Here is a 12491-nt window from a genome sequence, read left to right as displayed (position 1 = left end):
CTCTCAATTTTGACACAAACGTTTTGACTGCAAGACTTCTGAAAAACAACCTGCTTCACAAAAAAAACGCATTCAGGAAGGTGACAAGTCTTAAAACAGCTTATCCCACAGTGCATCTGCTGAGGTATTCAGAAAAAGAACTATCCTAGACAAAGAGCCAAACAGTTGCAATCTGAACAAACAGCACAGACTGGGACAAATGGGTAAGTTAATGTGGCACAGATGACAATTCTTATGTGTCAAGCTTCTGAGTGACAACCTTTGCAATTTGACAGCTGTTGACAAGCACACAAACTAAATAGGGGTTTCACACTACTTCTCCAAAATTCTTTTCTAAACTACTACTATCCTGCAGTTATATAGTGATCTATCTTGTCTGAAGAATAAATCTAAACTTTCTGAAAGCTGGCATTAATAATGAATTCTTTTCATGAAAACCTAATTTGTATTGCTAAGCCTAAAAGTATCCCAGCACAATACTGCATCCATATTGGCTTGGATGGCAATGATTGTCTCAGGCATCTCTGATCAACAGTACTGCTGGTTTTATAATACCATATAAACACAAAATACAATTATGGAAATCTTAACATATGTAAGTATTTGCACAGAGCTATACCTTTAATACAGACACATAATTCAATGAATCACCTGTCTTCTCATCAAAAATGCATACAAAATGCTACAGGGTAGACTTACCTGACCTCCACGCTCTACGGAGGAACGCAAATGCAAATGAAAGTGCTGCTCGGGATCCAACTCGTGCAAGTCCTTCAACACCTTTGCCTACAGGTCTTGGGCTAAAGGAAAAGATACGTATACACATGCATTGTGTCTATACAGTTTATTTAACAACTACGTACATTGTTTAATTGTTACTAATATATATACTTGAAAGTTTTATAATTTATCTATATACATGAATATATAATTCCACAATTTTTATAAGTAATTGTAATTGCCCCTTGAGAATTAAGGTGATCAACGTCAAAATGTCAACAACCAAAATTTAATCTCATCTGTTCCAAAGTCCAACTAATTAAATCCCTGACAACAGAAAGCTTCATACAGAATAGACAAACCAGACTGACATAATTGCCTTAAAAGAAGTTTCTGAAGGTATTTAGAGTGAACTTATGATAGCTTACTAAAAACACACAGGTGTAAGATACTTGACATACTCATTATTTATCCAAGCTGTTTATACTGATAGTGTATTTGAACTGTATAAACTATCTCTGTAGGCTTCTTTTTTATGTGAACCTTCAATTACAGATAATTTCTGTCTGTCTTTCCACTCAAGTGTCCTAGATCTCACTTATCTCACATGTCTCATTTTGCAGCCTCTGTATTGGCTTGTGTACAGAAGAGAGATAGCTTGAATTTTTATTAATACCCAAGAAATTTAAAAACATTTCTATCAACTTTACTTTTTAATCAAATTATCACATTGATCAAGTAAGCTTTCCATTCTCTACTGTTTTCTCTTAGGAAGACAATCCTTCTATTTTTATCTCACATGACAATGAAAGTGAACTGCTCAGGACTTTTTCCAAGAGAGAGAAATTTTAAGCTGGCATTCTTAGCAGTCTGGTAACTTAAAAATACCAGTGTTCTTTTTAATCAGAACTGAAAAAAAATTATTTAGAGAACAGACTATTCAGTGAAAGACATCACTGTCAGAACAATCCCATAATAACTAGTCTACAATCCTACTTACTGTCTCCTTCAATTTTTGAAGCTAGAGATAAGCTAACAAAAATTTTCTTGGTTGAATTGATTGTTCAGTCAGACAGCAGTCTAATTCAACAATTGACAAGCTTCTTTAATGCCTCACTTGACAGAATTTCTCTATTTTTAGGTCAAAAAACTATCTCGACATGGAAGGCAACCAGACAATGTGTTGTTCAGTGGGTTCTCTGGAAACATTTTCAGGTAAAAGTGTCTGATTATAACATTTCTTGGTTGGTGATCAGCTGAGCATGAGCCAGCAGTGTGCCCAGGTGGCTAAGAAGACCAGTGGCATCCTGGCTTGTATCAGAAATAGTGTTGCCAGTAGGAGCAGGGAAGTCATTGTCCCTCTGTACTCAGCACTGGTGAGGCCCCACCTCGAGTACTGTGTCCAGTTTTGCGCCCCTCACTACAAAAAAGACATTGAACGTGTTCAGAGGAGGACAACAAAGCTGGTGAGGGGTCTGGAGCACAGGCCTTATGAGGAGCAGCTGAGGGAGCTGGGATTGTTCAGTCTGGAGAAGAGGAGGCTCAGGGGAGACCTTATTGCTCTCTATAACTACCTGAAGGGAGGTTGTGGTGAGCTGGGTGTCGGCCTCCTCTCTCTTACAACTAGTGACAGGATGAGGGGGAATGGCCTCAAGTTGCACCACGGGAGATTTAGGCTGGACATTAGAAAACACTACTTTTCTGAAAGAGTGGTCAGGCACTGGAATGGGCTGCCCAGGGAGGTGGTTGAGTCACCGTCCCTGGAGGTGTTCAAGAAAAGTTTAGATACAGTGTTGAGAGACATGGTTTAGTGGGGTTATTGGTGGTAGGTGGATGGTTGGACTGGATGATCTTGTAGGTCTTTTCCAACCTAGCTAATTCTATGATTCTATGATTTCTTATTCATACTAAGGAAAACAATGTTCAATTTCATTGTATTTGCATTTTTAAATTTGTTATGCACATAACTGAGGAAAAATTAGCAGGAAAAATATGTTAACAACAATAAATAATACAATTGGAGCTATGTAACCTCCATCAGCATCATTTACGAAATAGCTTCTCCGTACATTTTAGCTGAGTAGAACAAAAGGAGTACATCAATTAAAGAATGATTATAGCTGAAAGAGTTAACACCTACAGTATGAATTGATACTGCACTGCACAACATCCTGGTCACCAAATTGAAGAAAAATAGATTTGATGGACGGACCACACACCGGATAAGGAATTGGCTGGATGGTCACACTCAGCTGCAGTCAACAGCTCAACGTCCAAGTGGAGACCGGTGACAAGTGGAATTCCTCAGGGATCAGTGCTAGGACTGGTGCTATTTAACATCTTTGTAGGTGATATGGACAGTGGGATCAAGTGCATCCTCAGCAAGTTTAGAGACAACACCAAGCTGAGTGGTGCAGTTGACATTCCAGAGGGAAGGGATGCTATCCAGAGGGACCTGAACAGGCTTGAGGGGTGGGCTGCCAATCTCATGAAATTCAACAAGGCCAAGTGCAAAGTCCCACACTGAGGTCAGGGCAATCCCAAACAAATACAGGCTGGGAGGAGAATGGCTTGACAGCAGCCCTGAGGAGAAGGATTTGGGGGTGTCAGTTGATGAAATAATCAACGTATTGAGTTAGCAGTGTGCACCTGCAGCCCAGAAGGCCAACAGTATCCTGAGTTGCATCAAGAGAAGCGTGGCCAGCAGGTCGAAGGAGGTGATTCTGTCCTTCTACTCTGCTCTCATGAAATCCCACCTGGAGTACTGCGTCCATTTCTGGGGCTCCCAACACAAGAAAGACATGGAGTTGTTGGAGTGGGTCCAGAGGAGGGCCACAAAGATGATCAGAGGGCTGGAGTACCTCTCCTATGAAGATGGGCTGAGAGAGTTGGGGATCTTCAGCCTGGAGAAGAGGAGGCTCCAGGGTGACCTTATAGCAGCTTTCCAGTACCTGAAGGGGGCCTACAGGAAAACTGGGGAGGGACTTTTTTTGTAAGGGCATGTAGAGATAGAGTGAGGGGAAATGGCTTTAAACTGGAAGAGGGTGGATTTATACTAGATATTAGGAAAAAATTCTTTTCTGTGAGAGTGGTGAGACACTGCAACAGGTTGCCCAGAGAGGTTGTGGATGCTCCCACCCTAGACGCATTCAAGGCCAGGCTGGATGTGGCTTTGAGCAACCTGGTCTAGGGGGAAGTGTCCCTGCCAATAGCAGGGGAATTCAAACTAGATGATCTTAAACGTCCCTTCCAACCAAAACCATTCTATGATTCTATGAATTATAATAAAAGCCCATCAACGTGAACAGAGACATCATAAGTAAACATCTGCCAAGGACGAAAACTGCATGGTAGACAGCACCAGGTATCTTAAGAAATATCAACTTGTCCATGCAGCAGAACAACTTGTTACCTTTTCTTGTCCACTGTAGGCAGAGGGATACTATTGCTTTTCCACTTAACTTTGACGTTCTCCTGAAGAACTGTTCTGTTCAATGCAATAAAATATCGTTCCAGTATAACGAGCCTCTGCTTTAGCCGCATAGCCGAGAGAGCTGTTGTGGCAGTTTGTGTGGTCAGAGTTTGCTGTTCCTTCACTAGTACATGTAGGCATTCTTTCAATTCATTCACATCTATAAATCAGAGAAAGGTAAGTGTTCATCTTTGTTACATACATTACCAACAGGCATCAAGTGAAATTAAACAACATTAATTGACCAGAAGTCTGAATTGCAAAACCCGGTGAAATTCACCGCTTCTATACTTAATGTGCATATGCTAATTAACAGTATGTATTACTTAATTACCAGTCACATTCAACAGGTGTTTAGACAAAGGCTAAGGTTATCATCAAAATTGGTATTGTGTGAATACATCTGAACCTTTATATTTCATGCCTGAAATTAAAATGTCATAGAAAATATTTATGCAAGTGTTCCAAACAAACAAGTTATATGGCAAACTCTTATCAGCAGCAGGCCTCAGAGCTAGACTTCTAAGTACAAGCAACAATACTGCAAGTACATAAGAGGACATACTTTCATTTTGCAATGATATACATTATTTTAAGTTTCTCAGAAGTTCCTAGAACAACTCTCAGAAGCTCTAGGGTCACTGCTAAGAGCTGGTTAGATTCTGAAACAAATTATGTGATAAATTTAAAAGACACAAGTATCATAGGCAAATTGAAGATGTGGGCTCTGCACCAACCGCAGATAATTAATTCCTTGCTAACTAGAAAAAGTACTCAGCAGTCTACAGTCCTAATAATCTAGTGACAGATGATAACAAGGACAGCCTCAAAACACTGGAAAATCAGAATTTGGGAATAGCACTTCATTTTGTTGTTGTTGTTTGGTTGACTTGCTTAGTTTTGTTTTTTGTTTGTTTGGTTTCTTTTACATTCTCTGTAGATTTATTTCCTAGGATGAAGATGAAGTTCAACTAAGTTTCTTCTTGAGTTTTTTTCTCTCCCTCTATTAATGGTCTGATCACTAGGCCATTCAAAAAAAAAAAAAGCATGTCTACATATACATAACAGTGTTTGTGAAAAGATGGCAACAGCCTCAAATTAAAAAAAAAAAAAGAAAATACATCTTTTGGAATAGCAATCTCCAAGCTACAGAAATTCACTCATAGTATTCTCTGAAGTTGAAAACTGTTTCCTACAAGGCATGAGTTGTTTTTTTTTTTATATGTAACTCTAGAAAGTACATTAAAATTTTGTCCCCACTCTGCAGCGCGTCTCCATATACCCAGTAGAGAATTCAAGTGACCTCCCCTGCCACCATATCACATTGCACAGTTGCATACAGCTTGTTGTCAGCCATCACCCCAGCCTGCTTTCAACATTGCTACTCACGTTTCAGTATTTCATGTGTTAGATTCCTTTCCCTGAGGCAATCTGCATTTTTCCATCTATGAGAAACAACTTACTTTTTTCAGTAAGTAGAAGGAACGCTTTTTCATCTGTTATCTAGACTTTAAAAATAGCAGCTACCACATACATCCATACTTTGATTCAAACAAGAATATGACAAAAAAGCCACACCGTCCTTAAATTTACCCTATAAAATCTCCTGAAGAAGCGTATGGTATGGTTGACAGTCAAGAGACTGCACACAACTACCTCAGATCCCTTTGTAAAAAAAGACAAAGCAAGTGCCTGCTAAAAGCACATTTCGTTTGTTTGGTTTGTCTTTTGTAAGGTCTTTTTAACATTATGACCAAACAGAAGTTTATTGGCAAGCTTTAATGGATTAATACATTAGTTTGCAGCCTGAAGCTCCAGCATACTTCAAGGTCAATAACCACAATTTTGAAGGAAAAGTCTCACTTGTGAAGTGTTAGCACTACTCAGAACAGCAAAATAAAAACTGCTTCTAAATGCTCTCAGGCTAATGCTGTTACCTAAAGTGTGCCTTAGCCTTTATCTTGTAACAGAACACGGACAGTACTGACATACCAGTATCATGATCCCTCTACATAAACCAACAGAAAAGACAAACATCGGCTTTCTTCCCTTCCTGAGTACACCCTAGCAATCTGCTAATAGCACTGGGACGCAACAGTGAAATAGGAAACAACCAGTGCTTTGTTTTACAGATAGACTTTTGTTTATATATTATTCTTTCTAGCAACCTGTTTCATTCTGCAGGTTCATTCCCCATGTTACATTCTCAAAAATCCACAGGAATATTAAAGAAAAAGTCAATGAAAAAAATAGTACTTACATTACTGCTTATGTCTGGGGAAGACAAAGTCTACATTTGGTGCTATAGAAATCAAGTAGATCCCTGATTCAGCAGTCTATAAACAGAGCTATAGTATTTCTAACTCCCACCTAGCAGACGAGTTATCTAAAGGTGAACAGTCCCTAAAATTGTTCCCAAGAGTTAAAGAATGACATGTTCTCCTGTGAGAAAGCCCTTCATTTTGAAGTAACTTGCTTACCATACATCATGGGCATAGCTGGAAAGAAACAGAACACGCAGAGACTACCTACATTCCGATCACAATTCCTTACAAGGAAGTTTCCCTGAAATACTACAGCTGCGGAATTCTACAACTGGTTCCAGTCAACCACATTACTTCTGTTTGCAAGATCCCAGCCACTCTGTTGCAATAGGTGACACAAACTACCATACAAACTCTGAATGCATAAAAAAACTTTTCTGTGGAAACCTACAGAAGTACATAACATGCATGCAAGTCAAGCAGTATCAGTTTTCAAGCTGGAACCAATTCTAGAATTCCGCAGTTGTAGTATTTCAGGGAAACTTCCTCATAAGGAATTGTGATCAGAATATGTATATATTATGTATATATATGTACGTATATATACACACACACGGCCTTTGATACGGTCCCATATCAAGTTCCTATCTCTAAATTGTTAAGATATGGGTTTGAAGGGTGGATTATTCGGTGAATAAGGAACTGCTTCAATGGCCGCAGTGAGCGGATTGTGGTCAGTAGATCTATGTCTATGTGAAGGATGGTGAAAAGTGGCGTCCTTTAGGGGGTTTGTCTTGGGACCAGTGCTCTTCAACATCTTTATCAACAACACAGACAGTGGGATCGAGTGTACCCTCAGCAAATTTGCTGATGACACCAAGCTGTGTGATGCAGTTGACACAACAGAAGGAAGGGATCCTCCCAAAGGGCCCTGGACAAGCTTGAAAAGTGGGCCCACATGAATCTCCTGAAATTCAACAAGGCCAAGTGCAAGCTGTTGCACTTGGATCAGGACAATCCCAGATATGAGTACAGACTGGGAGAACCACCCAGTGAAAGCAGCCCTGCAGAGAAGGTCTTGGAGGTCCCAGAGGATGAAAAGCTGGACATGAGCCAGCAGCGTGCTCTTAAAGCCCAGAAAGCCAACAGTATCCTGGGCTGCATCAAGAGGGGTGGCCAGCAGGGAGAGGGAGGGGATTGTCCCTCTACTCTGCCCTCATGAGTCCCCACGTGTAGTACTGTATCCAGGCCGGGGGGCCCCAGCACAAGAAGGACACTGAGCTGGCGTAGAGGGTGCAAAGGAGGTCCACGAAGATGATCAGAGGGCTGATGCACCTCTCCTGTGATGAAAGACTGAGGGAGTTGGGCTTATTCAGCTTAGAAAAGAGAAGACTCCATGAAGACCTCATTGTGGCCTTCTAGTACTTCAAGAAAGCTTACAAACAGGAGGGAGACCAATTTTTTACAAGGTCTGATAGTGATTGGACAAGGAGGAATGTCTCTAAACTAAAAGAGGGGAGATTTAGGTTAGATGTTAGAAATAAAGTCTTTACTCAGAGAGCAGCGAGTCCCTGGCACAGGCTGCCCAGAGAGGTTATGGATGGTCAATTCCTGGAGGCATTCAAGGTCAGGTTGGATGAGGTCCTGGGCAGCCTGTCCTGGTAGGTGGCAGCCCTGCCCACAGCAGGGGGTTGGAACTGGGTGAGCTTTAAGGCCCCTTCCAACCTAAGCCATTCTGTGATTCTATGATATTCATAGCAGCACATAAAAAACTCATTCCTAGGAGTTCAGCAATGCATACTGGTGATAACTTGTAAGATACTCAACATGGTATTCAGTGATCTGACAACTGACTTATTTGACAAAAAAACCAACATTCCTGTAGCTTTTAAAATACCTCAAAGGTTCAATTCTGTTTCAATAGAAGATCTACATAATACTTCAAGATAACTCAAACTAAGTACCATAGACTTACAAAAGTTTCAAAAGCAAAATTTCACTATATCACTTACTATCAGTTCAGAAGCAAATTATTTTGTTTTCCTCTCAACAAAGTCAACAAAGTCAAATTAAGACAATACAAGAGCTAGTAAAAGGAAACAATCACAATTATTTCATCACGTTTTATGCGCAAAAAGAATTGCTGGAAGGAATCCAATTTTCAAGCATTTAGCCTTCTAAACATCCAGCTACAACATACTATCTTCAAATACTTCAAGACTACATGCAAAAATAATTTATTCACATGAAAGATATGACTTAGCCTCACCAACATTTAAACCATTAAAAAAAATTGAGTGATTAACTCCACTGACTTCAGTTGCAAAATTCTTCTCCTTTACTCTTCTCACTTGGACCCCTAAAACTGTAGCCATTTCAGATTGTGAGGGCATTCTCCCAAAATTAAATAATTCCATTCGTAAATAATTTATACATACTCATTTGGTATTTCAATAATTCAAAATAAATTACACTTTTCATATGTAAGTAAAGCCTGGAACAGCTATTTCAGGCATAATGTTAGCTACAGTAATCCAACAACACAGTTGTCTCAAAGCTGAACCAAGGACCGTCTTACTTTATTAGAAATAAGTTTTAGGGGAAGCTCTTCGGTTCTGTTTTAAGTGAGCTATATCTACACACTTCCTCCTCTTTAAATCTTATTGCATAAGCAAATTTATATTTTTAAAATAATTTCCTCTTCAGAAAGATTTAAATACATCAACACATATTACCAAGGAACTAAACAGACTAATGAGATAATAGCCTATTAATAGTAACGATTCAAATTTCACCTAAGAAGGTTACAGGGAACTCTTTTTAAACAAAACTGTTTATGCCTCTCCTTGATGCTAAATGTCCTTTGCCACACTCTGCTTTGTCAGTTATTTTATGAAGGGTGGAGACACCTTTTGTACATAATCCATACATACAACGTAAGAGCTGAAGTCATAACATGCAAGTTTAAATTCTCAAGTTAACATTAGCAAAATACTTCTTAAGTGAGAACGATAATCAGGTATGTTTCTCACTGCCATAGAGAGATATAAGGGTTTTACCATCTTCTGTTAAAATTCATCACACCTCTCCCTTCCCACAGCAGCTAACATAACTACATGTCGTCACTTCTTAATTCATCCTGCCAGAAATTCCCTGCATTAGAAGGAAAAATACCAGCAGTGTTTAACCTAGATCTTTTGACAGAATAGGGTTAAGGAGTGATGCATTATTTGGTTATGTCAGCAAATTTAAGGGGGCAATGCAAGCAGCTGAAGACTGTAACTTCTTAACTCATCTCAGCCACAGGCAAAACACTAACCTTACAGGAGTCTATGACAGGCTGCCTATAAAGGCATGTCTGCCCCCTTTTTAGAACTTTAATTGGAATTAACATACTAAATGGTTTCTTAACATTTATGGTAGAAACTCTTGCAGAGAACGCTGAAGGCTTCAAACAGGTAAATTGATGACCAGCAAGAATGCCCATATCAAACTGAAAAGTTTCAAGGACCTCCACTGAGCCAGAAGTCTTAGAAAAGGCAAATACAGATGATATGATGTAGAGGGATTTCAGACCTAAAAATTCGAACAATTTGGCAAGAATACGCTGGTATAATGAGCTCACATTTCCTGACAGCAGCAGAACTAACGTGCTCTAATTTCCTAGAGCTTTTCATGTTTCATCTCCTCTTTCCCCCTCCACTACCCAATACCCTAGCAAAGGACAAAGAGTAGAAAGAGGATGCAGCCAGCTCAGCTTAATGGGCATCTAGTGGGCCAACAGCCATTGTCACAAAACCCAGTCTAGTCAAGAGTTAGAGGTAAAGACAAAAATGCAAGCACAACCACCTCAGTTCCTTCAGAAACATGGCTAAACATGCTCCAGAAGTTATTTCATATTAACCAAGAACAGAAGAAGTTCTGTCTAAATATCAGGAAGCACTCCTGTGCTGTACGGGTGCTGGAGCAGTGGCACAGGCTGCCCAGAGGCTGTAGGGTCTCCTTCTTGGGGATCTCCAGCAGCCGCCTGGCTGTGGCCCTGGGCACCCTGCTCTGGGTGTCCCTGCTGGAGCAGAGGCTGCAGCAGGTGAGCCCAGCCACTCCTGCTAACCTCAGCCATTCCGTGAACGAATACAGTTTCTAATGTGCGGTTAGCTTTTACCTTCCTTCCTTCTGCACTCCTCTGCAAAAGATGCCCATTGACAGATGTCACTTTATTCATAATTCAGCAAAGACAACAGTGAATATTTGCAAACACAACCATAATGCTTCTCATTATGTGGCTGAATGCTTGACTTTCAAAGTTTTATTGTGAGCAAAACTTCTTTAAATTGATGCTCAAATACTTGCACTCACAACAGAATGGCAAGAAATGAGCCTTCTCTATGCCTACACGCGTGTTTTATGCTTTTCAGGGGTGTGTTTTTGGGGACATCCTTTGAAGAGCATAAACAGCAAGCAAAAGGATGCTTGGAGACAGACAGTAACTTTCTAATTACATGCAGGGGGGGACTTAAAACCTGTCTGAAGTGTTAAAAAAATTGCAAGAAAAAACAGGGAATTAAGAGTTTTGAGAAGAAAATTATTCAGCAGAGGAGCGAGGCCCTGGTTCCTTGCACTGAACCATTCTTTCCGTCAACAATTCTGAATCTGAACTTAAAAATACTTGATCAAGAATTTATTTTTTTAATTAAAGTAGAAGGGTATCACTAATTTTAAAGAAGGTTTAAAAACTACAGATATTTCAATGCTGTGAATTCTTTTAATTACTTCTGAACATAGTATAAATTTAGATTTATTTACCCAGCTATTATCCCTTATAGGATGAAACTTCAGCATGTTTTCCCCTTTCTTACATAAGAAAGACAGAAAGATCCCGTTGCTGTTGCTAGTGAGATGCTTCTCAACAGCAGCTCGCTGTAATCACATGGTTAATTTTTATCCCCTTCTCTCTTAGGTAATGCCTCTGAAGCATTTCTCAGTACAATTAGCTATGCTAGTACTATCAGGGAAACAAGACATGGTATTATCTGTAACCAAGCTCTCACTTGTACACAAGGAGACCCCCAGGAGTTCCATGTCATGACAGTGATTTACTGGCAAAACAGTTTAATTCACTGCTAAAATAAATCAGGTCTGACTATCTAAGAAAAAAAAAAAACAATGATGATAGTAGTAAAACAAGTCTTTTAAGAAGAGTCAGAAGTACTTGGGTACTGATGAACACACAACTTTGAGGGAACAGGACAAAGGGAAGTTGTTTTAAAGGAGCACTCATGTCAAAATGAGGCCTGAACGGTTCAACGCTGACATCAGGTAAGAGCTGAATATGAAATGGATGAACACTAAGAATCTAGAGAAGAAAAAAATGAAGTCAAATAATGACTTACCCATGCTTTTATTACTATCTTATGCATTTGAACAGAATTTAACATAGTAAGATCACTGGGAAAAAAAAATAAGAAAAGAAGAAAACACAACTGTGACATCTTTGCCCTTGTTCTGGGAGTATAGTCATCTCAGCATAAATTACAACTGGGGAAAATATTTTCCTTCTCTGAACTTGTGCCAGGCTCACAAAACACAGAAGGGAAGACAAAAAGCACTGCTTCTCAACACATTTTTTGAGCAGTTTTTTTGGGGCTTTCTCAAAATCCCTAAGCCCTTAGGGAGGAGGGATGTCACAAGGCCCGGTGACCTGGATCAGCCCGTAAAAGTTCAACACCATGATCCACACTTATTGGCAAAATAAGATTGTATTACACCACTTCCAAAACACGGATATACACTATACATTACAAAAGCCATAACTAGACAATATAAGACTGTAAATCGTTACATTCAATAAACATAGCTCCAGGTGTTAATCTGAAACACAGACTTCAAGTGCCTCTTCAACTCTTTTTCTAAAAGAACTCCAAGCTCACATCTCTGAATTATACCTTACTTGTCAAGGAATGCTAAATATATGAAAAAAAAAAACCCACAGTAAGTCTTTCATTTCAACTTGATCAGTAGGAATACATTTAAGAAAC

At 39.6% G+C, this 12491-nt stretch overlaps 1 protein-coding gene across 5 annotated transcripts in view; it reads right to left on the bottom strand.

Moving 5' to 3' along the window:
* The window catches only part of HERC2 (HECT and RLD domain containing E3 ubiquitin protein ligase 2), a 110950-nt gene that overhangs the window by 79591 nt on the left and 18868 nt on the right, over positions 1-12491 (bottom strand). For all 5 annotated transcript variants that reach the window (XM_021412211.1, XM_021412244.1, XM_021412227.1 and 2 more), the window contains exons 5-6: positions 4133-4352; positions 700-800 (exon numbers count right to left, since the gene is read on the bottom strand). In XM_021412211.1, coding sequence (XP_021267886.1) covers positions 700-800; positions 4133-4352 — 321 coding nt within the window. The remainder of the gene's footprint in view (positions 1-699; positions 801-4132; positions 4353-12491) is intronic.

Source organism: Numida meleagris, chromosome 1, assembly GCF_002078875.1.
Source record: "Numida meleagris isolate 19003 breed g44 Domestic line chromosome 1, NumMel1.0, whole genome shotgun sequence".
NCBI classification, from domain to species: domain Eukaryota; kingdom Metazoa; phylum Chordata; class Aves; order Galliformes; family Numididae; genus Numida; species Numida meleagris.
The sequence above is the reverse complement of the archived record's forward strand: the minus strand, read 5'-3'. Positions and strand labels throughout refer to the sequence as shown.